This window comes from Gracilinanus agilis, chromosome 1 (assembly GCF_016433145.1).
Source record: "Gracilinanus agilis isolate LMUSP501 chromosome 1, AgileGrace, whole genome shotgun sequence".
NCBI classification, from domain to species: Eukaryota; Metazoa; Chordata; class Mammalia; order Didelphimorphia; family Didelphidae; genus Gracilinanus; species Gracilinanus agilis.
This window is the reverse complement of record NC_058130.1, coordinates 772,231,630-772,257,379: the sequence shown is the minus strand read 5'-3', so window position 1 is coordinate 772,257,379 and position 25,750 is coordinate 772,231,630. Positions and strand designations below refer to the sequence as shown.

The window sequence follows — 25,750 nt, the reverse complement described above, 5'->3', positions numbered from 1 at the left end:
TCTCTCTCTCTCTCTCTCTCTCTCTCTCTCTCTCTCTCTCTCTCTCTCTCTCTCAATCTATCTATCTTGGTGTTTCCTTGTTGTTGTTCCCATTTGAATATAAGGTCCTTGCAAGCAGAGATTGTGTTTTTCCTTTTTTGTATCTCCATCACTTAGCACAGTGCCTGGCACAGAGTAAGCACTTTACAAACACTTGTTCACTTGATATAGGTTAGACTGTATGCCCATTGATTTCCTGTCCATGTCAGAAACTAGATGATCTTATTCCCTCCCCCTCCCTTCCCTTAGCAACCATGCTATATGCTGCTGTCTTCCCCTGGGGTTCTGAGATCCAAGAGGGGGAGAGGGGAGGGCAAAGCCTGACTTGGCTACCCCCAGTGCTCCCCTCGCATGAGCTCCCCTCGGTCTATTTTTGTTGGCTGTACCTGAGCAGATGGGCTCCTGGCTACTCCAGTGAGGTTTGGAGGCATTGATGCAAGTCAGTGTCTTGGCACCTTGCAGTTCATATCCCAGATAGCAGTGGAAATGAGCAAGCCCGCCAGAATGCAGGTCCATCACTGTGACATCTCCAAAAGCGGGCCTCCGGGGGAAGCTGCAACTCAGCATGAAGGCTATAAATAAACACAATGAACACTTCCCTTTGCAAGATGAAAAACAAAACCCACAACAAAGAACTCACCTGAAATCCTGAAATCCAATTTGTGCTAATGAAGAAGGATGATCTCTCCCAGGGGCCACAGAGGGGGGATTTCATCCTATTGCTTGACTAGAGAGTTCTGTAGGAAGTCCCAGTGTGGGAGCTTCTTTCACTAATGCAGATTGTCAGGGGATTGTAATCTGGCATCCAGGAACTGCATGTGTGTATATATATATATATATATATATGTACATAAAATAAAATACATAGTATCACAAAGAAATCCAATTATATATCTGTGTGTGTATATATATAGATACTACATATATGAATATTATGTATATATATACATACATAATTGGATTTCTTTGTGATAGTATGTATTTTATTTTATTTATGTATTTAAAAGACTTAATCTGAGAAGGAAACCATTGGCTTCACTGGACTGGCATTCAGGATACCTAAAAATTAAGAACCCTTGCCTAGAGCCACCCATGATTCAGAGTGGTAAAATGATTTGTCTAGAGCAGGGGTTCCCAAACTCTTTTGGCCTCCTGCCCCCTTTCCAGAAAAAAGTATTACTTAGCCTCCTGGAAATTAATTTTTTAAAAATTTTAATAGCCATTAATAGGAAAGATAAATGCCCCTGTGGCCATCACTGCTCCCTGGATCACTGCAGCACCCACCAGGGGGCGGTGGCGCCCACTTTGGGAATCACTGCTCTAGGATCAAACAGCTAAGAAGGGATAGAGGGTAGGATCTGAATCCAATTCCAAGCTCAGCAATTGTCTCTACCACACTACATTCAGCATTTTTCTAACACTGAAAATTCCTGGGAGTATATCCGTGGAGGAAACACGCTCCTCTGAAATGACTTCTTAACCCTGGGAAAACAAATAGTCATATATCATAGAGTAGTGAGACAAGTTGTTTATAAAGAAGTTCACGATATATGCCTCAAAATGAGTTCTCACAACTTCAATGTGGTCACCTTGGAAGGCCAAATTCCCACTCCTTGTTGGGTTAAAAAAAAAGGGTTATTTTTATGTAGTTCATGTTCTGTTAGCATCACAACACATTTCCCTTTGTTATGGAGGCAGAATTTTAATATTCTCAGAGGAAATCCTGGGTGCAGGCATGGACCAATTAACATGATTATGTGCCAAGTCCCAAGAGATTAAGCTTGATTTCTGTAAACCAGGTTTATAGGTTCTGGGCCACAAAATTATGTATTAATTAGGTGGATTGGACTAGATGTTCTCTGAGGTCTATTCTATGTAGGGATGGCACATTGTGTCCTTCTTGGCATGTAAGACTAGGGACATGAGGATCTCATTCTTCTTTTCCCCTTTTCTCATCAAGAGAATTCTATTTATTTCCAAGTGCCATATTTTAGGAAGGATGTTGATCAGTTGGGGAGTATCTAAAGAAAGACAAACAATGGGGATACTCATGCCATATGTACAATTAGAAAATCTTGAACCCCTGAACTACATCTCTCAGAATCCTTTACCCCTTCATCCATGTTGCATCCTCATCCTCACGTTTAGGAAATAAGTTTTGTGTAACTCCTCCCTCTCGCTCTCTTCTCCCAAGTGGAGTTCTGGGAAACTTGTCATAACTAATGCTCTAATTTTCCTTTACTTCAAGTTATTATTATTAAAAGCTTATTAAATATACTACTTGGAGACACTGTATATTAACTTTTAAGCTTAAACATAGGAGAAAGGGATGTGACTGGGAATGTTTAATTTGTAGATAGAAGTCTTAGGATGGGACTTTATGGTTTTCTTCATGTATCTGAAGGACTTTTATGTGGAGATGGAATTAGGCTCTGCTTGGCCCTGGGGGGAAGAATTAGTAATAATAATAATAATAATAATAATGTTATTACTCTTGTTTTTCTTTATAGTTTTCTTGAAAGTCACATGGTAAAAATAAAGTGTATCTACTGAATAATAATTATTATTATAATGATGGTGGGGACGATACCTTAAATTCACTTCAAAGTTTGCAAATCACTGTACATGCATTATTACATTCAGTCTGAGATAAACAGCCTGTGCTATGATATATCTCTTGATTTAGTGGGAAACTGGGGGAAGAAAAGACAGAAATAAAATAAGACAAGTGAGAATTATAGATAGCAGCCTTTCTTCCAAACAACCCCTGCTCCAAATCCACGATGCACTCCTGTATCTACAAAATAAAATGAACCTTCCCTAAACAACAGCAACAAAAACAAGACAATGCCCCATCTCTACATGAAGTGGAAACTTTTGGATGAGAGAGAAAAATTCAGTCAGCCACCTATATGTTTGGTCCACATGCTATAAAACTGAATGGTTCTAGATATCTAGATGCTGGGGGCACATTTCCATTTTTATCCAGATGGTTTACTCTCTTGTAAACACACACAACTGGGAGAGTATAGAAAGTCTGAGTTCTTAGGGAAATATGGATCTGGAGGAAGAAAAGGAAGGATTAAATAAAACAAAAGGAAGAAGAAAAACTGGAAGAATGGATGAGAAAAAAGAAAAGGAAAGAGAAAAACAAAAGAACTGAGAAGAGAGAGATAAATGGGATATAAAGACAAGAACAAGAAATAAATGAAAGAGGAAAGGTGAAAAGTGAACAAAGGAGGGGAATACAAGAAAAAGAAGAGGAAAAAAGCAGACAATGAGGAAGAGAGAAAAAAGAACGAGGAAGAGAAAGTAAAGAGAACAAAGGAAGAAAAAACAAAGGAAAAAGAAAAAGGAGAAAAGAAGAGAGAGCAAAAGAGGCTTTGAAGGAACGTTGGATTCTAGCTCCAAACCCAAAGAACTCAAGACCCTGTCAGCCTTTGTCTAACCCTTACCCTGGTAGTGAAGTTGGAAGGTCCCAATTCCATCATCTTGGAATGTTCGGAAGTAGACTGAAATAGTATTGGTTGGACTTCGGATCACTTGTCCCTCCACCAAAAGGGTCTGGTTGGCTAAGACCATTAGGTTGGGGCCATCTACTCCTCGGATGGAGAGCAGCTCTCCTTCAGACAGGTTCACACTCTTCACCTGAAGAAGAAAGGAACAATGACAGGAGAGACAGGATGGGGTAAGTTTTGGAAGACAGAAACATGGTTCAGTCTTGTTCTCATTACTCCTCTCCCCATAGAAATGGCTGCCCCAGAAAAATCAGCAGAAATCACCAGCTCACTCTAGCCTTGTCTGGGAGCCCACTTGAGATTTAGTGATATCGGTTAGTCAAAGAACAAACATTTATTGAACATCTATTGTGAATCAGAACACAAGAGAGGTGCAGTAGGGGAATCATAGGATCATAAAGTAGGAAGGGGCCTTGGGGGTCATTTTGTAGATAAAGAAGGTAAGGCCCAAGGAGGGCAAGCCAGTTGCCCAAGAACCCTAAGATAAGTGTTCTGAGTCATAATTCTGACATTATCTTCTGACTGTAGAGTCAGCATCCCTTGTACTACACAGTACATCATGTTGAAACTCTTCAATAAATTGCCTTGTTATTCAGTCATTTCAATTGTATCTGACTCTTCATGACCCCATTTGGGTTTGTTTGTTTTTGTTTTGGCAAAATACTAGAGGGGTTTACCATTTCCCTCCACAGCTTCTTTTACAGATGAAGAAACTGAGGCAAAATAGGTTAAGTGATTTGCTCAGGGTCACACAGCCAATAAATGCCTGAGATCAGATTTGAACTCATGAAGATGAGTCTTTCTGACCCTAAACCTGGAATTCTATTCTCTATACCACCAACTGCCATTAGTACTTGTTTCCCCCATATAACTACTGAAAAAACCATAAGATTTTGAATTGGAAGGAACTTGCCACAAGTCCCACAGACAGTAGCAGAATCAAGATTTGAACCCACATCCTTTATCTCTCAGTCTGGTGCATCACACACTGCTGCCTCTGCTCTTTAACACACAAGACCATTACAATTGTGATGCCTGCATGACTGTGATCCTCTCTCTCTAGACTTGAGTTTCTTCATCTATCAAATAGTGACAAGACTTCGGACTGGATGATCTTTAGTGCCCTTCCAAATCTAAATCTACGATCCCTTGATTGTGTTTGTCCTATGACTGGCATTTTTCCTCTCCTCACTTCCAGAGTTCTGCCTCTCAGTTTCCCTGTCTCTGTTTTCCTGACCTCATCTTTCTCTGTCCCTTTCTGTTTCTGCTACTCTCTTCTCTTCCCTTTCTCCTTCTCCCTCCCTTCACCCCTCTCTGCCTTTGCCTCTTTCTGCCTGTTGTCTTTTCCCCTTTTCTTTGTCTCTGTTTCTCTTTTGGTCTTTCTCTTTTTATCTGCCTCTAGGTCTGTTGCTGTCTCTGTCTATCTCCCTCCCCCTTTCTCTCTTTTTTTATGTCTTTCTATTTCTTCACATGGGTCAAATATAGACACAAAACCTGCAGGGAGGAGGAATTGGTGTCCTCAAAACACAGGAAATGAAAGGATGCTCAGTGACACACAGGTGCACTGGGGCTTCTGAATGGAATGCACTCTCCTCTCTCTCCAGGTGCATTCCATCTACATCGAAAACAGAAGCCTAATGACATCTAGTCTGCTGCTCTCTGCTGATAGATTAGCCATGGTGGAGATCTTCATCCTCAGTGCCATGTACTTTGAGGTGGGACTGGCAAGATTGAGTCTGGATTACTCCTTCCCACTTCTAGGGCTGCCTGAGTCCGAGTCCACCTGACTGAAATCTGTAGATAAATCATGTTTCATGACTCCTAAATATTTCAGGAGGAATTAAATCAAAATATACAAAAATCCCAAATGGCCAAAAAGGTTAATTAAGGGTTGGGATGATTTACATGAAAGAAAATCATTTTCCTTTAAATAAAGTCATCCTATATTTTCATTAAATAATAACTTCCTCTAGTGTATGCCTGTAATTCAGACCCTAGGGACCTCTGGCATAGACTCCCAAGACTGCTAGCTTCTAGTATTCTTTCTCTCCAATCCATCCTCCGTAGAGTCCCCAAATTAAAGCCACAGACGTCACTGTGTTACTCCTTTGCCCAAGAATCACCAGTGGCTCCCTATTACATCTAGGACAAAATATAAATTCCTAAGGTTGACATTTAGAGACCTTCATCATCTAGCTTTACCTTACTTTTCTTTCCCTCTTTTTTATTTATTGTTTATTTATTCTAAATATTCTTTTTAAATTTTGAGTTCTAGATTTTCTCCCTCCTACCCATCTCTTTCCCACCCGCTGAGAAGGCAAACTATGATATCAATTATAAATGTGAAATCATGCAAAACACATTTCCATATTAGACATATTACAAAGCAAAGTAAGAAAAAACAAAGAGAGAAAATTATGATTCGCTCTTCACCCAGAGTTACCAGTTCTCTCCCTGGAGGGGGATAGCATTTTTTCCATCATGGGTCCTTTGGAATTGTCTTAAATCACTATATTGATCAGAGGAGTCAAGTCTCTGCCATCATTACAACATTTTTGTTACTGGTTACTATTCAATGATCTCCTGATTTTCCTTACTTCACTTAGCATCAGTCCATTTCCTATTTTTCTGCAAGTTCTCCCCTGATACACTATGTCATCACGATCCTATGCCACAATTGTTCAGCCATTCTCCAGCTGTTGAACATCCCCCCCCCCTTTTTAAAATTTTTTAAACCCTTACTTTCCGTCTTGGAGTCAATACTGTGTATTGGCTCCAAGGCAGAAGAGTGGTAAGGGTGGGCAATGGGGGTCAAGTGACTTGCCCAGGGTCACACAGCTGGGAAATGTCTGAGGCCAGATTTGAACCTAGGACCTTCCATCTCTAGGCCTGGCTCTCCATCCACTAAGCAACCCAGCTGCCCCCGAACATCCCTTTGATTTCCAATTCTTTGCCACCACAAAAGAACTGCCATAGATATTTTTGTGCATATGATTGTAAGATTAAAAATTAATATCCAAATACTCCAAGTATATTTTATAAAGTTTATTAAAAATAACTTGAAGCAAAAGGAAAATGATAGCCTCAGTAAAGAAAGAAGTTTCCTGAGACAGCACCACATGGGGCCAAGAGAGCACAGAGCACAGCCAGCAGAAAGAGAGAGAAAGAGAGAGAGAGAGAGAGAGAGAGAGAGAGAGAGAGAGAGAGAGAGGGGCTACATACACATATACATCTATACAACCTAAGCACGCAACTTGAAGACAAAAAGGGAAAGGGATGCTGGGTTCAGGGGGAAATTTTCTATTTACACAGGATCCTCTTTAGTGATTAGGATTGCTTAATAGATTCTTTGGTTGGCTGGAGCTCTTGGGAAGACAGATTTTTCTTGGTAGGAGCCAATCCTCTGTTAAAGTTTACTAAGTAAAGGTGACCTATCACTTTACTTACTTTATCACCGTTCCTTGTTTCTAATATGTACTAGAGAACAGCAGAATAGACTTGGGTTCTTGGGAGGGAGGGAGGGAGGAGAAAAGCCAACACGACTGAAAGGTCTCTTCCCAGAGCTTTTTGTGGATGCATTAAGATGGAAGCATATGGAAGTGACATATATGAGTTCTTTACTTTCTGAGTGATGGTCAACTCTGAGAGTCAACTTTCTCAACCCAGGAGATGATAGCATCCAGGGTGGTGAAAGAACTGTTCCTGCAGGAGCACATGGCAGAGCCATATGTGTTTGTCAATGTTGCCTGGGCTGGGGAGGGGGTGGTGGTAGTGGTGGTTCTTGATTTCCTAGGCAGTGTGATTCTGAATTCTAGGCTTCTAGCCAGAGAAGAGATTTCTGGAGAAGCGCTAGTTTTGGCAGTTGACTCATGAGCAACTGCAAGTTTGAGAGTTTGGATATCTGACCCTAGAGAGAGAAAAGGAGGGAGGGGCTCCTGAGAAGTTCTCAGAGAGACTTGATGAGGATCACGCAGATGTACCCTGCTGCTGGACAAAGGGATTAAAACCATATCATGGGAGGAAGAGGAGACCAAGATACTCCATTTACACTGTGGGAATTTTCACTGGCTATCCCTTACGCTGGAAATAGTTTCCCTCCTCACCGGTGACTTACCCAAGTTCACACAGCTAGTATGTGCCAGATGTTAACTAAGAAGATGGTTCTTCCTGACTTCAAGCCCACTATGCTATTCATTGTGCCACCTCTCTGTCCCTTCCCTCTGCTGATTATTTTTACCTTATCCCATCTATAGCTTGTTCTTACATAGTTGTCTGCATGTTGTATGTCCCATTAGTCTGCGATCCTCCTGGGAGGCAGCCACTCATTTTTGTATTCCCAGCGCTATTGTCTGGCACTTACTACTAGACACTAATTTTTATTGGCTAATTGACTCTTTGGTTTTACTGTGAATAATTTTGGAGGTGTGGGTCTAATGAGCAATGCATCGTCATCTGTACGGCAGTCCCAAATGGGTTTGCCTTCTAGGGGAAATATAAGTTATAGAGTCAAACTAGGAGTCTTGACCCTGTGGGAAAGGATTTCACTAGAATGTCAACCTATCGCTCCAGTGGTAACCCCAACTCCCTTCTGAAGAATGAATTATTTGCTACCATAAGTACTTTATTTGTTTTCTGTATCCATTTATAGTCTCCAGAATGTCTTTTCTGCCAAATTTATTTATCTTATTGGATCAAATAAAGACTGACATCTATCTAATAGGCATTTGTTACCTGGAGTGCTTGTATGAGATCTGCAAATTCTGTTACCAAGATTTGTGAAAACCAAGACATGAGGTATATTTAGAAGCTTTGCCTCTGGTTGACGATGACAGCCTGAAAGAGAGATCACTGTTCTGCATCGACTCCCAAAGATGGATGGGGTCCACGGAAGCTCAGGGATTTGTGACTCTGGGCTACATATCAAAATGCTGTGTACCTCCAGTAGAATACAGCACTAGGGCACCTGCAGCCATGGGGTATGTGCTCCAAGACCTACCATGGATGGCTGAAACCACAGATATAAGCAAATGTGTGGTGACCCCTGTTATGTTCAAACCCTGGGAAATGTTGGTCTCACCTTGATTGACAGGGGAGACAGTTGGAGACATCGGAATGTTCCCAGATGCCGTGAGCCAGGGGCAAAATTCGGTTGGCCTGAGAGTATAAATACCCCAACAGCCATCTGGGAGGGGCCTTTGATCATTGATCTTTGGGGTCTTGGGGTCTTGGACCATTTATCTGTGGGTCTCTGACCGTTGATCATTGGTTCTCTCTGAATCTCCCTAGGTCTTTAGACATCTGAATCATCTTAGCTTTTAGATATCTGGGCCCAGGTGGTGAATGGGAGGAAGGAGGTCTGAGAAGAAAAGGGTGGTTTTTTAAGGGTGGTTACTTCCTGAAGGCTGTGAAAGCTAACATATCACAAACTGATAATAAGAAAGCTGAGAGGAAATCATCAATACAGCTGCATCCACAGAGCAGACTACTATCTCTGGTTTGGCAGTGGCCAAGCTGAATCAGAGAGGGTTGTGAAGAACAATAGCTCGAGCTTTATAAATCAATAGCCTCCAGTCCTGAGGGATTATAGATCATAGATATTAGTTTGACAGGGTCTCTAATCCCCAATCTATATCCTGATTATCCTTTCCCTAATTAAGATCATAGATAAAGTATTTAATAAGTACCTTCCTGAGTGGTCATTATATCACGACACTTAGGGAGGGAGCAAATGCAGTCAGATGAACAATGTGATCCAAGGCTAATCAGAGCCCAATATTAATAACTGATACAACCCCAAGCAGGACCTGAAAGGGTTACCCATCCACTTGACCATTGGGGTCCTTCCTGGGCACTGTTATTTAGGAGGGGAGATTATAACATCTAACAAGGGTGATCGGGGTTGGTGTTCCCCCAACACCAAGATCCTAGGAGAATACAGAGACACAGCTTCCCTCACCAGTATCCATATATCCCCTAGGAGTAAAGTACTCCCCCTATTTCTTTATAACACCTCATATATGTGTAGTCCCCCTTTTCTGCCTGTTGGTCTGGTGCTCTAAAGCTCCCCCCAAAAAAACCCCTAACAAACGAAAGTAAAAAAAGTGAACATCAAAGCAGCAGTAATAACTGAGGTGGAGAGACTGCAGGCATGATGCCGAGGACAGACCTGTTGGTTGCTGGTACCATTGTAAAGGGGGTTCTACTGTATAAAGTCTTTGAGGGGAGGGAATATTTTTCATTTTGCTTTTAATCTCTAGTGCCTAGTATTGCATATTGCACATAGTAGGTGTTTAATAAATGTTTACTGAGTGGCTGAATGAAACTCATCCCCAGAAAAGCGAAGTGAGTTTTCCCAGAATCCCCAGGAAGTTAGGGGTAAGATATAGTTGAGGATTTGGTATACTTGAATATTCTTCCATGTGTTCTCCAGGTAGCAGAAATGATTTGGAGAATAGCAGTGGCCTAGTACTTCTGCACCAGACACACAACAACGTGGTAACTAGAATGTCCCTCTCCTTCTAAGGCACACCTCAGTATTTTTAGATTTTGTGATTTTGGCTTCCTGAGGTGATTGGTTATTGGCCACTGCACTCAAAGAAGACCCAAATGACATCACTGAAGATGTCTTTTGACTCCAGCATAAACTGAATTTAAGTGAGTCTGCAGCCTCATTCTCTTTTGAAGAGTCATTGAGCCTAATGGCAAGACAAATGCCATGATGACTGGTGATGGCCTGGGATGCAGGAGATGATCTGAGTGTTGTTGATGTCCAGCCAAGCTTTAAGCACTCCAGCATGCCCGCTTTCACCACCTTCATGGCTGTTGGAACTCTAGGGGCAGCTAGAGCGCTAGACTTGAAGTCAGAAAAACCAGGGTTCAAATCCTGCCTCAGACTCTTCCTAACTGTGTGATCCTGGGCAAATCACTTAACTTCCTGCTGAGTAATTCCTTTTCTGAGGCATAACACAACCTCTCCTCAACTTGTTGTGGCCACCTCAAAATTCATCACTCCTAGGCAACCTATTGATGAGCCTCTCAGCATTGAGCTTAGCTGGACTTTTTACCCAAATATATAATTCATCAATGGATCCCTATGCAAAGTCTTTCCAGCTTGACAGAACAAACTAGAGCTTATCTGACTAGCATAGACTTCTAGAACTCTGAGTCAACTGTATATCACAAGAAGAATTAGGAAAATTGTTCATGTTTTCCCCTATATCTCCTCTCAATTGCCATCTTTTTACTTGTACATATATATGTATGCATATAAATATGATGTTAATATATAGATATAATAATATATAGACACATACATGTATAAACTGCATATGTATAGATTTACACCAGCACATGTGTAGATATGTGTTTATGTATGTGTGTACATGTATATATAGATAGACAGGCAGATAGATAAACAGACAGATAGACAGATTGATAGTAAATAGAGAGACGGACAGTCAGACAGACAGACAGATAGATGGATAGATAGATTAATAGATAGTTTGAGAGAGAGGAAAAACAGAAAGAAAGAGGTTTTGTGATCCTACTGTTTGACTTAAATCATCTAAACTTCTTGAGCCTCAGTTTCCTTCTTTGTAAAATGAGGAGGTTGCAATCCACCCTTCCAGTAGTATTCTCTGAAAGGATGCTAAACGGAGTTCTAATCAGAGAGTAAGTACATCTATACCATGTGGCAACACATAGACATTCCCCTCCCCATCAATTCTGTAGTATGCTTAGCTGAGTAAAACACATTCTGTTACCTGGAGCTCCACCCCGTAGCCAGTGTAGACAGTCACATTGTAGGTGCACTCCAGGAAGCTGTGCAGGGGCAGTGGGGCATAGTCGTTGGAATCTATGTAGCCTTCAGGATCAGAGAAGGTGACGCTGCAGAGAGCTGAATAGACATTGTAGTTAGAACTTTAGAACTCAAGACTAACATTCTCAGAGGGGCAGCAAAGCATCAACATTATGGAGGACAACTACTCCACCCTCCATGGCAGTGATTCCCAAAGTGGGCACCACCGCCCCCTAGTAGGTGCTGCAGTGATCCAGAGGGGCGGTGATGGCCACAGGTACATTTATCTTTCCTATTAAAATTAGAAAAAATTAATTTCCAGGGGGCTGAGTCATATTTTTTCTGGAAAGGGGGCGGGAGGCCAAAAAAGTTTGGGAACCCCTGCTCTATGGCATCAGCCTTAGAGGCCTTGGAGGCTTAGGTGGAAGGGATTGGGAGGCAGAGAGAAAGAAATTGCTGAAGGTGGGAGATTAGAACGGAAAAAGAGCATGCAGCCCTTTTAGTTTTTAGTTTTTTTTTTTTATTATTTTTAAACCCTTAACTTCTGTGTATTGGCTCCTTGGTGGAAGAGTGGTAAGGGTAGGCAATGGGGGTCAAGTGACTTGCCCAGGGTCACACAGCTGGGAAGTGTCTGAGGTCAGATTTGAACCTAGGACCTCCTGTCTCTAGGCCTGGCTCTCCATCCACTGAGCTACCCAGCTGCCCCCTAGCCCTTTTAGTTTTGTTTTTTAACTGAAATTTGTTTTTTATTATTATTTTTAAAAGATATTTTATTTTCCCTATTTCATGTAATAACACTTTTCCACATACATTTTCCAAAATTATAAGATCCAAATTGTCTCCCTCCCTCTTTTTTCTTCTCTCCTTCTGGAGATGGTAAGCACTTTGATGTGGGTTATATGTGTATTATGATGCAAAACATACTTCTATCTTGGTCATTGTTCTAAGAAAATACTACCATAAAACCCAAACCCCCAAATAAAAACCCAAATAAACTAAAGTGAAAAACCTCTGCTTTGATCTGTATTCCAACTCCACCAGTTCTTTCTCTGGAGGTGGACAGCATTCTTTGTCACGAGTCCTTCAGAATTGTCCTGGATCATTGTACTGCTGAGAGTAGCCAAGTCTTTCACAGCTGATCATAGTCTAATATTGCTGTTATTGTGTACAGACTTTTTAGTTTTTTAAGATGAGAGGTTTTAATATGCATTTAGGATTTGAGTATCAGCAAAGAGAGTTTTGGAGCCAGAGGACATTCAATCAAATCTCATCTTTGCTATTTAATCCTTCAGTAAATTTGGGCATCAGATCATCGACTTGGGTCTGGGAAGGACTTAAGCTATTAATTCCAATGCCCTGATTTAGTAAAATCTTAGATTTAAAGATGGAAGGGGCCTTAGAGATCATTGGATACAAGTTCTCTATTTTACAGATGAAGAAACTGAGGCAAACTGGGTTAAGTGACTAGCCCAAAGCATCTGAGGTCAGATTTGAACTCAGGTTTTCCTTACAACAAGCCCAGCACTCTATATATTGTGTAACCTAGTTGTCCCAAAATACTTAATATGCTTTTTCAACTGGGTTGGATTTTCCAGCCACCCCACACAGAGGACAAGCAGCAGGGTCAGTATTTTAACATGGTTTCCCAATTCCCCAGACTCCAAATCTAATTCATTTCACTGCCTCACGTCAACTGTGATGGCATTTTCCTACTAGTTTCTTTTCTGTCTACTGAGGGGCTTGGGCTGGGATCTCAGGGTCAGAGGTTCAGAGCCAAAGGGGACCTCAGAGTCCATATAGTCTAATCCCCCCTAATTTTACAAAGGAGGAAACTGAGACACAGAAATCTGACATGATCAGTCCAAGGACATACAGGCAATAAGTGGTTCTCTGATTTCAAAGCAATCAATTAATCAAGAAGCACCTTAAAAGAGAAAGCAAAAACCACCCTGCCCTCCAAAAGCTTTCATTCTAATGGGAAAGAAACTCAATTCTCTTTCTAGAAGACCAGCCTGCTTGCAAGGGGGAGGGTTAGACATGGTAATAAGTTAAGGTAAAACCAAAGTCTTATAGGAAAGTTTATACAGATAGGGTAAATAAAATTATTGAGTATAGGCAAGATTAGACAGGTAGGTGGCCCAGCGGATAGAGCCAGGAATTCTCAGCTTTATGAGTTCAAATCCAGCCTCAGACACTTACTTGCTGGGTGATCCTGGGCAAATTTCCCCATCTGTACAATGAGTTGGAGAAGGAAATGGCAAACCATTCCAGTATCTCTGCCAAGACAATCCCAAATAGGATGAGGAAGAGTAAGAAAGTCTGAAAAGACTGAACGAGCAATGGCCAAGCTTCCCATTATACTGTAGGCTTCATCATGAGTCACTGAGGCTGACATAGAAGGTCCTTTCTAGATTTCAAATTCAATGAACATAAGTAAGTATCTTTGGTAGGAAAAGTTTTATGAGTGGATAAATATTTGTTGTGGAGCAGCAGTTGGAAATGCTGAAATGGAGAGGAGATCAGTCATTATTATGCTTCTGGAATGAGTGAAGTTGGGGCAGGGGGAAACCTATAGGATGTTTTCCCACTGGGCAAAGTCCTACTAGGAAGAGTGATAGAGAGTCCTTGTGGGGAAGGAGCCCCTGCTACTGTAGTTGGAAAGGAGAGGCTCATAATGGGGACAGAGCCTTTATAGGGTAGTACCTGGACTGGTAGTTGTACCATGTAGAGTCGAGGGCCACTGGGAGACAAGAAGATGAGGAGCCGCAATGGTGTTTGGCATGAAGAGGAAGGTAATGTCCCTGGATGCATTCTAGTGACCTGAGGCATGGTCCCTGTTGCCCTATGTTCTGAGTGAGATCACAACTGAGATTTTAGTTTTAGAAATGGTGAGAGGGGGCAGCTGGGTGGTTCAGTGGATGGAGAGTCAGGTCTACAGTTGGGAAGTCCTGGATTCAAATCTGGCCTCAGACACTTCCTAGCTGGGTGACCCTGGGCAAGTCACTTAACCCCCATTGCCTAGCCCTTGCTGCTCTTCTGCCTTGGAACCAATACCCAGTATTGATTCTAAGATGGAAGGTCAGGGCTATTAAAAAAAAGAAAGAAATGGTGAGAAGAGAGTCTGGAGTTGTGGGAAAAAACAATTTTGGGAGCTCCTAGACTCTAGCAGGATCAAAATAAAATATAAATGCAAACCCATAAAGGGCTTCCAGAGTTTCCTTTGCCACTCACTGAGCTGCAGTCAACTCTCTGCCCCCCTGTTCCCTTCTCTTTTAGTTCCTGAATAAAGCATGCTGGGAAAGATAATTCACTGGTCTCCAAATTGGCTCATTTACTGAAGTCATAAGAGTATTTCTGAGGGTCATTTTCTAGGAAGGACGCATAGAACACCAATCAGCTACAGAAAAATGGCAAAGAAAGTACCCCAGAGGAGCCACCTCTATCTCAGTCCTAAAACTGTCATGATCTGAAGCTATTTAATGATCAATTTTTTGCAGGTTGTTAGGCCCTGTGGAATGTACATGGCTACTAGCAAGATGACTATTAGCACTGCAAAGAGATAAGTAAGAATAATCATGATAGTCAAATGGGATGTGCATGGGATTTGAAGTCAGAACTAGGTTCCAAACCAATTTCGGCTATTTTATGCCTGAATTAATCGAGCTCTGGATTTTAACGTATAAAAATATAGTCACAACCTATCTCTAATCTGAGGCAGCTAGGGGATACAGTCGCTAGAGCTTGATTTTTGAATCAGGAAGACTCATCTTCAGCTGTGTGACCTTGGGCAAGTCACTTAATCCTGTTTAATCTCAGTTTCTTCATGTATCAAATGAACTGGAGGAGAAAACAAGGAAACCCTTCAGTATCTTTGCCAAGAAGACTCCAAGTGGGATCAAGAAAAGTCGGACCTGATTGAAATGACTGAACAAAAACAAATTAGGATGTTAGCCTCTTGAAGGCTGAAATGACTGGATAAGAACACTTCTAATATCGGATGTTGCTTTAGATTTTATCAATGGCATTCTTACGAATTTTTCACGGGAGGTTACAGGGATTTTCACCCAGTGACACTGGCCTCCCAGCTGTTCCTCCAACAAGATGCTCCATCTCCTGAATCAGAAGCATTTTCTCTGACTCTCCCTCATGCCTGGAATGCTCTCCCTTCTCTTTACCTCCTGGTTCTGCTGGCTTCCTTCATGTTCTAGCTCAAATTCTCCCTTCTTCAGGAAGCCTTTTCTAATCTCTTCTTCTATTGATTATTTCCTCTTTATCCTGTACATACATGTACACACATGTCTGTGTACGTTCTCTCTCTCTTGGATTGTTAACTCACTGAGAGCAGAGACTGTCTCTTGCTTTTCTTTGTATCTCTAGAATTGTGCACAGTACACAGTAGGAGCCTAATAAATGTTTACTGACAAACTGAGAAATGTGATTCCTACTCACTGCCACTCTGGGTTCCCAGTCTTGTTCTGGGAGAGGAAGTTATACATGTAACTATGACCTAGGCAATAAAGTAGCAAACTCCTGTGAGTGGCCCGAAGGTGTTAGGGTGTGTGGAGTTTTATACTGAGGTTGAAAAAGGAAGTGGAAACTTTTATAAATATAACAGTCTTGGGTAGGCAGACCCCTAACTACCCTTGAACACACCAATAATGAGAAAAGAGAAGGATTAACTCAAGGGTTGGTAGAATTAATGGATACTTATATTAACAGCTTCAAGGGCGACTAAGTGGTGTAGTGGATAGAGTGCTCAGGCTCGGAGTCAGGAAAACTCATTTTTGTGAGTTCAAATCTGGGCTCAGATACTTCCCAACCATGTGACCCTGAGCAAGTCACTTATCCCTGTTTGTCTCATCCATAAAATAAGCTCGAGAAGGAAATAGCAAACCACTCTAATATCTTTGCCAAGAAAACTTCAGCAGAGAATCACCAAGAGTTGACCGAAACTGAAAAGACTCAACAACAAAAAAGGTCAGGAATTGTTCCCATGTAGTCATTAGCCATTCATGGAATCTCAGAGGCAAGAAGGTCATCTAATCCAGTGGTGTCAGCCTCAAATAGAAATGGACCCTGTAGCCATGTATTGACTTAGAAAACCATAAATTAGCTTTTCCTACATTTATTGTATTTTTATTTATTTAAGTATTTATTATGCTATAATTTGGTTCAGACTACGTTGGGGAATAAATGACAATGAGTCTGAAACCTTTAATCTAGTCCAACCTATACCTCAACAAAAATAGTCTGCAATATATGCCAGCTCTTTCAATACCTGAAGGTATCATATCCTTTCCCTGAGTCTTCTTTTCTCCAGGCTAAATATCCCAATTTTCTTCAATTCACTCTTATATTCCATGATTTAGAGAATCTTTGTAAACCTAGTTGCCTTCCTCTGGACACTCTCCACCTTCTTAGAATCTTTCCTACAATATGTCATCCGTGATCATATTTTAGTTCTTTTTACCTACATGCTTTTCCTTCTTTCTCTAGGGGATGGGTTTTGGTCAAACTATACTGCATAGGGACCTTGGGCAAGTCACCTTTCTCTGGTGTCATTTTCCCCATTCATAAAATGTTTAGGTTGGACTAGGTGATTCCTAAGGTTCCTTCTGACTTAAAATTTATCCCAGCATTTTCAGTGAGGCACATCAAGTTTTAGACTTGGAAAGCATCTCCATGGCTATTTAACTCCATCACGTGATGGATTAATTCGCAAGCATTTATTAAGTCCCTGGAGGAATGACAAATGGATAAGACTAGATTAAAGGGCAGCCTAGAAGGAAGGCTTCTCCCAATCCCTACCAGATCTTGGTGTCCCCCTTGACCACTCCACTCCCCATCCCTGACATTATCTTGTACTTAATTTGTATAGATTTTACAAATAATTACATGTATCCATGTTGTTTGTTTTCTGGGTAGAATGTAAGATTCTTGAGGGCAGGGCCCATCTAATTTTTGTCTTTGTATCACTTAGCTCCTAGCCCAGTGCCTGGCACACAAGAGGCACTCAATAAATCATTGTTTGTTTGAAATTGTAGAGATGAACAATTTCAAAAGATTTAAGAGCTCGGCTCAGTCCAATGACAAAGCATGGGTCCAGAGAGTGGAAGATGGAGCACAGGACCCACCTCCTGCCAGAGAGGTGGCAGATGGAAAATGGAGAGTGAGGCACATGTTTTTGGTTATGGCTAATATGGGAATATTTATTATGTTAAAACGCCAGGGTTGGGAATGTCAGAGCTGAGGATGTCAGAGAAGGATGGGACCTTAAAACATATAGAAGAAAATGTTGGAGCTAGAACAGAGAATGTCAGAGCTAGAACATGAGAACAGGAATTTTAGAGCCAGGAACAACCTTAGAGACCATCTAGAAAATTCCCATCTTGTAGAAGAAGAAGCTAAGTCCCAGCCACTTTATAGAGTAATAACTAACATTCTGACTGCACTTCAGTGTTTACAAAGCTCATTACATTTTTATCTCATTTGATCCTTATAGCCCTGTGGTGTAGATGCTATTATTATCCCCACTTTCCAGATGAAGAAACTGAGGCTAAGAAAGTTTAAATGATTTGTTCAGGGATACACAGGTAGTCATTTGAACTCGAGTTTTCCTGACTCCGAATTGGATGCTCAGTGTTCTTCTCCAACTTGCCTCTAACTAGTAGTAGAGGTTAAAGCCAAATCTCCTAACTCCTGGTGCCATACACTCATCACTGCACCAAGAGGCATTTGAGCTGAGCTATGTGGAGCTCAGGAGGACTTTCTTCAGTTTAGGAGTGCCCGCTTCTGCCACCTGGATCACTCTTCCTTTTACTCATAGCTCATTCCATGAATGGAGCAATATAGAAAAGACCCTGGATGTAAGAGCCACAGCCCTAAATTAAGAGACTGGAAATTTGATTTCAGATCTGGCTGAAACTAATGAATTACTGCCACTCCCTGGGCCTCTGTTTCTCATCTTCAAAATGGACACAATGATCCTTATCCTGCCTGACTAAATAGGACAATGAAATATGAAGTTCTGGGGCAGTGAACTAGCAACTATCTAGGAGAAGGGCATAGGGGGGAGGTGACACAGCAACTACTATTGCATTCTGAATGCCCTGAGAGCCTGTGGGCCAAGGTGATGCTCCAAGACTCTAAGAGATCTGAGATTTTATCAATATAGGACTTCTCTCCAATAATGAAGATTCCTTTCTCTGCCCCCTCCCCATTAAAAAGCCATAACTTTTATTTATTTCTATATCTATTTCTACATTTTATCTATTTATCTATATCTATCCACAATCTGTAAAACATTAAATATCAAAGGATAATAGCAGGAGAGAGACTTAGCCCAGGACCATTTTATACAAAAAGTTCATGGAAAAATGGAAGAATGAGATGATGATGGTGGTGATATAATATGAGAAGATGGAAAACAATAGCGACAACAATAACAACAGCTTTCATTTCCTTTGCTCTCTTTCTATTGGTCTCTAAGGTTTATAAAGCACCTTCCATCAATTTTCTCATTTGATCTTCACAACAGCTTTGTGAGGAAGTCATCAGAGCTATAACTATCTTTGTTTGACTGAGAAGGAAACTAGGGCTTCAGGATGGGAATTATCTAGTCTACCATCACACAGAAACAATTGAGAAAGCTAGGATTTGAACTCAAGTCCAGTCTCAAACTGGTTATCTCATAGGGTACTGCAAAGCTAAAATGTGTAAAAGAGAATTCATTATATTTTCCCCACAAGCCTGCCCCCTCTTCTATGATAATTTCTCATTTTAGTTCAAGGCACCACCATTCTCTCAGTTAACTGGACTCTCAACCTAGATGGCATCCTTGACTCCTCAACTGAACTTACTGCCCCCATCCAATCTGTTGTCAAATTCTGTTGTTTCTATTTTCACATCTCTCCTATGGATCTTCCCTCTCATTGCCCACAAAACCACCATCCTAATTCCCTCTCATCACTTCTCCCATGGACTATTGTTATAGCTGTCTAATTGGCCTCCCTGTCTCATGTCTCCTTATTCCAATCTATCCATCCACTCAGCTGCCAACGTGAGTACAAGTCTGACTATGTCACCACCCCAAATTCAAAAACTCCACAGGCTCTCTATGACTTCCAAGAACCCTGTTTGACATTTAAAGTTCTTCATAACCAGATCTCTTATCTTTCCAGTCTTCTTACACTTGAATTCCCATCATATATTTTATCTTGGCAATACCAGGCTCATTGCTATTCCTCTAAAGTGATGTCCCATCTCGCATTACAAGGCTTCTTTTTCTTGGTGATCTCCCATGCCTGGAATGCCCTCGCTCTTCATCTCTGCCTCCTGGCTTCCTTCAAGACTTAGCTCAAATTCTTCCTTATGCAGGTGGCTTTTCTGGTTTCCTCAGCCCATCATGCCTTCCTTCTGAGAGGATCCTTCTGTGCAATGCATGATGCCACCAAACTGAATAACTCTTTGCCTCCTGAATATACTCTGCCCTGTGTCTTTTATAGACTTATAATTCTCCCTTTCCTTGCTCCATCTTCTATTGTTCAGTTATTTCAGTCATATCTGACTCTATATAACTCTATTTGGAGTTTATTTTGGCAGAGATGCTGAATGGGTTTGCCATTTCCTTCTCCAGATCATTTTACAGATGAGGAAACTGAGCCCTAAAGGGTGAAGTGACTTGCCCAGGGTCACCCAGCTAGTAAGTGTCTGAGGTCAGATTTGAACTCAGGAAGATGAGTTCTTATTTCCAAGTCCAGTGTTCTTTCCATTGCTCCACCAAGCTGCTTATTGTTCCATCTATTCTCTCTCTCTCTCTCTCTCTCTCCATATATATATATCTATATACACACACACATATATGTATATTTGTAGTTTGTCTATAGCTTCCATGTTCCATGTTTGCATGTTTTCTCCTCCTATGCTCTCCTTGAGATCAGGGACTATGCTTTTTTTTTTTTTTTGTCTTTTTCTTTATTTCTCTGCAGTGCTTAAAACAATGTCTGGCACATAGTAATCACTTAATAAGTGCTTGGTGATTGACCCAGGTCTTGTAGATCCAAACATAATATTATATATTATAATATGCCAGAGTTGATCTGGGGAAAAAATGAACCAGCTCTGACAACAAAAACACAGGGTCTTATTAGAAAGCAAGGAAGAAAGGGAGGACAAAGAATTGTGATCTTAGGATAAAATCTGACCTAGCAGAAACACTGAATCTCAGATTTGTGTAGAAGATGAAGGAAAGGAGGCCCTACACAGGAAAGAGGAGGGGGAGACAAGAGAAGGGGATGGCAAGAACACTGGAGCTTTGTACATTGATAAGAAATAGCTCGGAATTAATTTCAGTCTCCTGGAAATTATGTTTGTTTGGTGATGGGAAAAGAATGGTAAATGTGTGTGGCATGTAAATGTCTTTAGAGAGAGAATCCTTTTGAGGAATGAATGAGATAATTTGTATGAAGGCCCTTTGAAAAGCAAAAAGCTCTGAACATAAGGCATCCTCCAGGCAGCTGTGCCTCAGTGAGAAGGGCAGTGGATTGAAAGCCAAAAGACTTGGGGCACAGCCTGTCCTCCCACCTCACAGAGAAGGCTGAGGCCATCTGATGCAAGCTTCTTTAGCACCAATCTTCTATTGCTTAATGCTTTTAGGCATATCACTCCCACTTTCCTTCCCTCTGGGCAGAAGGCTCATGAAGGCTAATGAATGCCTTCATCTGCCCCCCTGCTCACTTTTACCAGCACTCATCCTTTCCTGCTATGTATCTTCTACTTTTCCTTCATCACTGACTCACCGAAACCCAATAAAAGCTCTCTGTTGACCTTTTTCTCCCATTCAGCTACTCCAGCCCAATCTCTTATACACTTCATAGCAAAATTTATTGACCAAGTTTATACTAGATATCTCTACTAATTCATCACCCATTTTCTCATCAATTTCTTTTAATATACCTTTATCCCTGTCACTCTACTAGAACTATTCTCTTGAAAGTCACTGGAGATTTCCTGATCACCAAATCCAATGGTCATTTTTCTCTCTTCTCCCTTTTCAATCTCTCTCAACCTTAACATTTTTATTAAAAAAACTTTTTAAACCCTTACCTTTTTGTCTTATAATCAATACTGTGTATTGGTTCTACAGCAGAAGAGTGGTAAGGGCTGGGCAATGGGGGTTAAGTGACTTGCCAGGGTCACAAGGCTAGGAAGTGTCTGAAGAGAAATTTGAACCCAGGACCTCCCATCTCTAGGTTTTGCTCTCAATCCACTGAGCCACCCAGCTACCCTCCCTTCCCCCCCAATTTAGCCTTTTTACAACATTTTAAACTCCTGATCATCCCAACCTTTCTTCCTGGTTAGACTCTCTCCTTTCGGTCTAAAAGACAACATACTCTCCTACTTCCTCCATATACACCTCCTTTTTCCTAACTTATTTAATGACTAATGACTTATTTTTATCCTGACTCCCTAGTGTGCTTGTTCTAGGAGGATCTCCCTTTGGCTCTCTTTTCTTCTCTATTTACCTTCCCTCCTTTTATGATCTCATTAATTTCCATGACTTCAACTCTTTCTATGCAGGTGATTCTTAGTTCTTTATCTCTATTTCTTTTTTTTTCTTTATTTTTTTCTTTATCTCTATTTCTGATTTTTCCAGGTTATCCTCCATGCAGCTGACAAATAGATATTCCTAAAGTATAGATCTGGCCATGTTACTATTCTGCTCGAGAAGTTTCGATAATTCCCTGAAGGATTAAAAAAAACTCTCATTTGACATTTAAAGTTTTTAGTTTTTGGCTCCTCCCCTCTGTGGTCTTCCCTTCTACCTTCCTCTCCACTCTTTTCTCAGACTCTTCTCTCTGTGACTCTTGAAGTACTCTACAATCTATTCCCATTCTACGTTTTACGCTCTTTTCATATTCCAGCTAACTCCTCCGGGGAGGGATTATTTCATTTTTGTCTTTGAATATCCTTTCACATTATCACCTGGCAAAGAGTAGTAACTTAATGAACACTTCTTGATTGATTGGTCACTTCCCTCTATCCATTCCATAATTCCACCAAACTGGAAAACTCTTTGCCTCTTGAACATACACTGGGTTTTCCCATCCTTGCATCTTCTATAGTTCTAGAACTCTCCCCTTCCCTTTTGTACTTTTTATTCATGAATTAAAGCCCAACCTCAATACTTCCTCTCTATGAACTTCCTGGTTAGTAATTACCTTCCCTCTTAATTTCATACTTTGTTCTGCTCCTCTCTAAGGAATTTGTGATTTATATTGTGTATTGTAGGTATCCATATTTGGGTCATGTCTTCCTCTTAGACTGTGCGCTCCTTATCTGATTTTTTGTTTTACCTCAACTTTGTGCTTTCCACATAATAGGAGGAAGAGTGATGTAGTGCATAATTCTCAGCTTTTAGAGTCAGGATGACTAGGATTTAAGTCCTATTCCTGATATATTTCTGTCTCTTATCTCCATGCCCACTTCCATCCATCCATCCATCCATCCATCCATCCATCCATCCATCCATCCAAATCTATCTTTATTCATTCTTTATCTATCTACCTATCTACCTACCTACCCACCCATCTAACTAACTAACTACTTAACGACCTATTAGTTATTTGATCTTGGTAAAGTCACTTTATTTATTTGGGCCTCAGTTTCCTATCTGTGAAATGAGTAATAACACCTATTCACAGAGTTGCTATGAAGAGTAGACGATAATCCTCATATATATGTAAGGTGCTTTATAAGCCTGAAAATGCTATGTAAACATCAGCTGTTATTAGGAGCAAGGGAGTGGGCAGAGGTGTGGCTCTGGAATCATGAAAAACCTGGGTCTAAATCTTGCTTCTGATACTTATTGGCTATACAACCATAGGCAAATCACTTACTTTATAAGTCTCAGATTCCTCATCAATAGAATGAACAGCATAATATTTTTCTTGTATAGATAGCCTGTAGTCATGGATAAAGTGCTGGGCTTGGAATCAAGAAAATCTAGACCTACATTCCTTCTGATTCTAGCTGTGGGACCCTGGACAAGTCACTTAACCACTCTATGTCTCTGGAAATGTCCTGGACTTTGTATACTTATATACTAAATTGTCTGCTTAGTAAAGGGAATTCCCTCACTAGAAGTTTCCTGTACTGATGAGCTAACAGTTCCCTGACACAGGAATTGCATTACCTGTCTCACAGAGTTGTTAGGAGGAAAGCATTTTATCTACTTTAAAGTACTATAAATGCCTGAGTATTATTTTTATTTTTATTCTTACCATCTATTAGCTATTTATCCTAAAAAAAGTCCCTTCTACTGCTTCCTTATAAAACTGTGGGGGAGAACTCAGTGATCTGTTGTAAAGTTCAGAGGAGAGAATGGTGTAATTGAAAGAGAACTGCAGTTGAAGAAAGAAGGCCCAGATCTGCTACTTGTGTGATCTTGGGCAAGTCACTTAATTTCTCTGAGTTTCAAAGAAGTCTCTAGGACTTATATGGGAAGACATAAAGATTCACTGGAAAGAGCTATGACTCTGAAGTCAGAGGAACTGGGTTCAAATTCCATGTTGTACATTTACTACCTGCATGACCCCGGGCAAGTCACTTAAGCTGTTGGGGCCTATTTCCTCATCTGTAAAATGAAGGACTTAGACTAAAGGCCTCTGAGGTCTCTTTTAGCTCTAGAACTATAATCCTGTAATCATAAATTACTTAACCTCTTTGGGTCCCAGTTTCCTCATCTGAAAAATGGCTGAGTTGGGTTTGAGTCTCTCCTACTACTATATCTATCCTCCTATAAGCTTTCTAACCATCTGGGATTCTAATTTCAAACTAATTTTCAATTATTCCCTTTCACTGTGGTAGTGGAAAGAGTACTGAAGTCAAATGTCCTGGGTTCAAGTCCTACCTTTAACTCAAATGGCTATAAGAAAATCACTTTTTACTAGTCCTCAGTTTCCTCAAATATAAAATGAAAGCCTTGGACTAGTTGGCCTCTGATATATTTTCAGCTCTAAATCTAGGACCTTATGCTTATTTTGTAAACCACAAAATCATACCTAATGGCCATTTGTTATTATCACTTCAAGGTTTCCCACCCCATAGCTTGAGAGAATGAAAGCCTCCTGACCTGGCGCCTGCTCTGTGGTGATGACTGTGGTTGTAATGATGGTCGAAGTGGTTGTCTCTTGGCTCTCCTCTGAGGCTGAGCTGGTTAGCTCATTCTCCACCATCTTCTCCTTCGCAGGAATGGGACTGGTTCCATCCTCTAATGGAGCCTCCTGAGCTGTGGGAATAGATGCTTCAGCCTCATCTGGACTCTGAAGCAGGGTGTGTTCCAGGAGTGGCAGTGAGGTATAGGGGGAGATCTCCAGGGGGGCTGGGGTGGTGGGGCCACCACCACCTTTCCGGCCCAACCAGGAGGGCTGCTCGGCTATTCCATGTTTGCTCTCCAGGGTACCGGTGGCCAGGTCCCCTGAGGCGTGGGGTTTTTCTGTGAAGAAGAAGAAGCCTGGACTGGAGGGGGCAGGCTGGGAAGACATTCTCTGAAGCATGGAAGGAGTAGTCTTTGGCCTCAAATGCTTCCTTGCCGTGTTTACTTGCTTGAGAGAGGGAGGTTTCTTCCTTGGTGAAAAAGCATGCTTTCCACTGGCTTCTGTGAGTGCTGTTGACACCGGCAGGTGCTCTAGGTGAGCTGGAACTGTCCCCTCAAGTCCTCGCTCCAGAGTATCTTCCCCGGGCTGGGCTACACTTGGAGAGGCGCTTACTTTGCCTTCCCCGTTCTCCTTTGTGATCTTGTTGTTGGCCAGTTCTTCAGAATGCAGGCGATATAAGCTGGACGGCCCAACCCTGCCTTCTGGATCGACATCTAGGAAAGAAAATAGAAGATGCAGAGAAATTCTCAGTTACTTGGTTCGGAGCATGGACTTTTATAGCTGGTAGAGACCTTGAAGCAAATGAGAGCATCTAGTCCAATGCTTTCATTTCACTGATGAGTAAATGGAGGTGCAGGGAGGAGAAGTGATTTGTTCCAAAGGTCAAATAGAGCACTGGGGTATTGAGTGTCAGGGCTGGGAGGGGCCTTAGAACAGGGAACATCAGAACTAGAGGGGATCTTTGAACATAGAATGTCAGAACTAGGAGGGGTCTTGTAACAGACAATGCCAGAACTGGTAGTAGCTGAAGGAGAGAGAATCATCATCATTGGAAGAGACCTTAGCCCTAAGATCTAAGACACTGGAAGAGACCAAAGAGGGAAAGAAATTCATTCTATAATTTAGGCTCTTCCCAGCTCTGACATTTAATTTTATGCTCTTCCTTCCTTCCTTCCTTCCTTCCTTCCTTCCTTCCTTCCTTCCTTCCTTCCTTCCTTCCTTCCTTCCTTCTTTCCTTC

The 25,750-nt window shown here is 41.3% G+C and overlaps 1 protein-coding gene across 1 annotated transcript in view; it reads right to left on the bottom strand.

Moving 5' to 3' along the window:
* SEZ6L (seizure related 6 homolog like) overlaps positions 1-25,750 on the bottom strand; it is a 111,268-nt gene that overhangs the window by 38,917 nt on the left and 46,601 nt on the right. Inside the window, exons 2-5 of the mRNA XM_044685472.1 lie at positions 24,488-25,225; positions 11,321-11,454; positions 3,495-3,687; positions 426-611 (exon numbers count right to left, since the gene is read on the bottom strand). Coding sequence (XP_044541407.1) covers positions 426-611; positions 3,495-3,687; positions 11,321-11,454; positions 24,488-25,225 — 1,251 coding nt within the window. The remainder of the gene's footprint in view (positions 1-425; positions 612-3,494; positions 3,688-11,320; positions 11,455-24,487; positions 25,226-25,750) is intronic.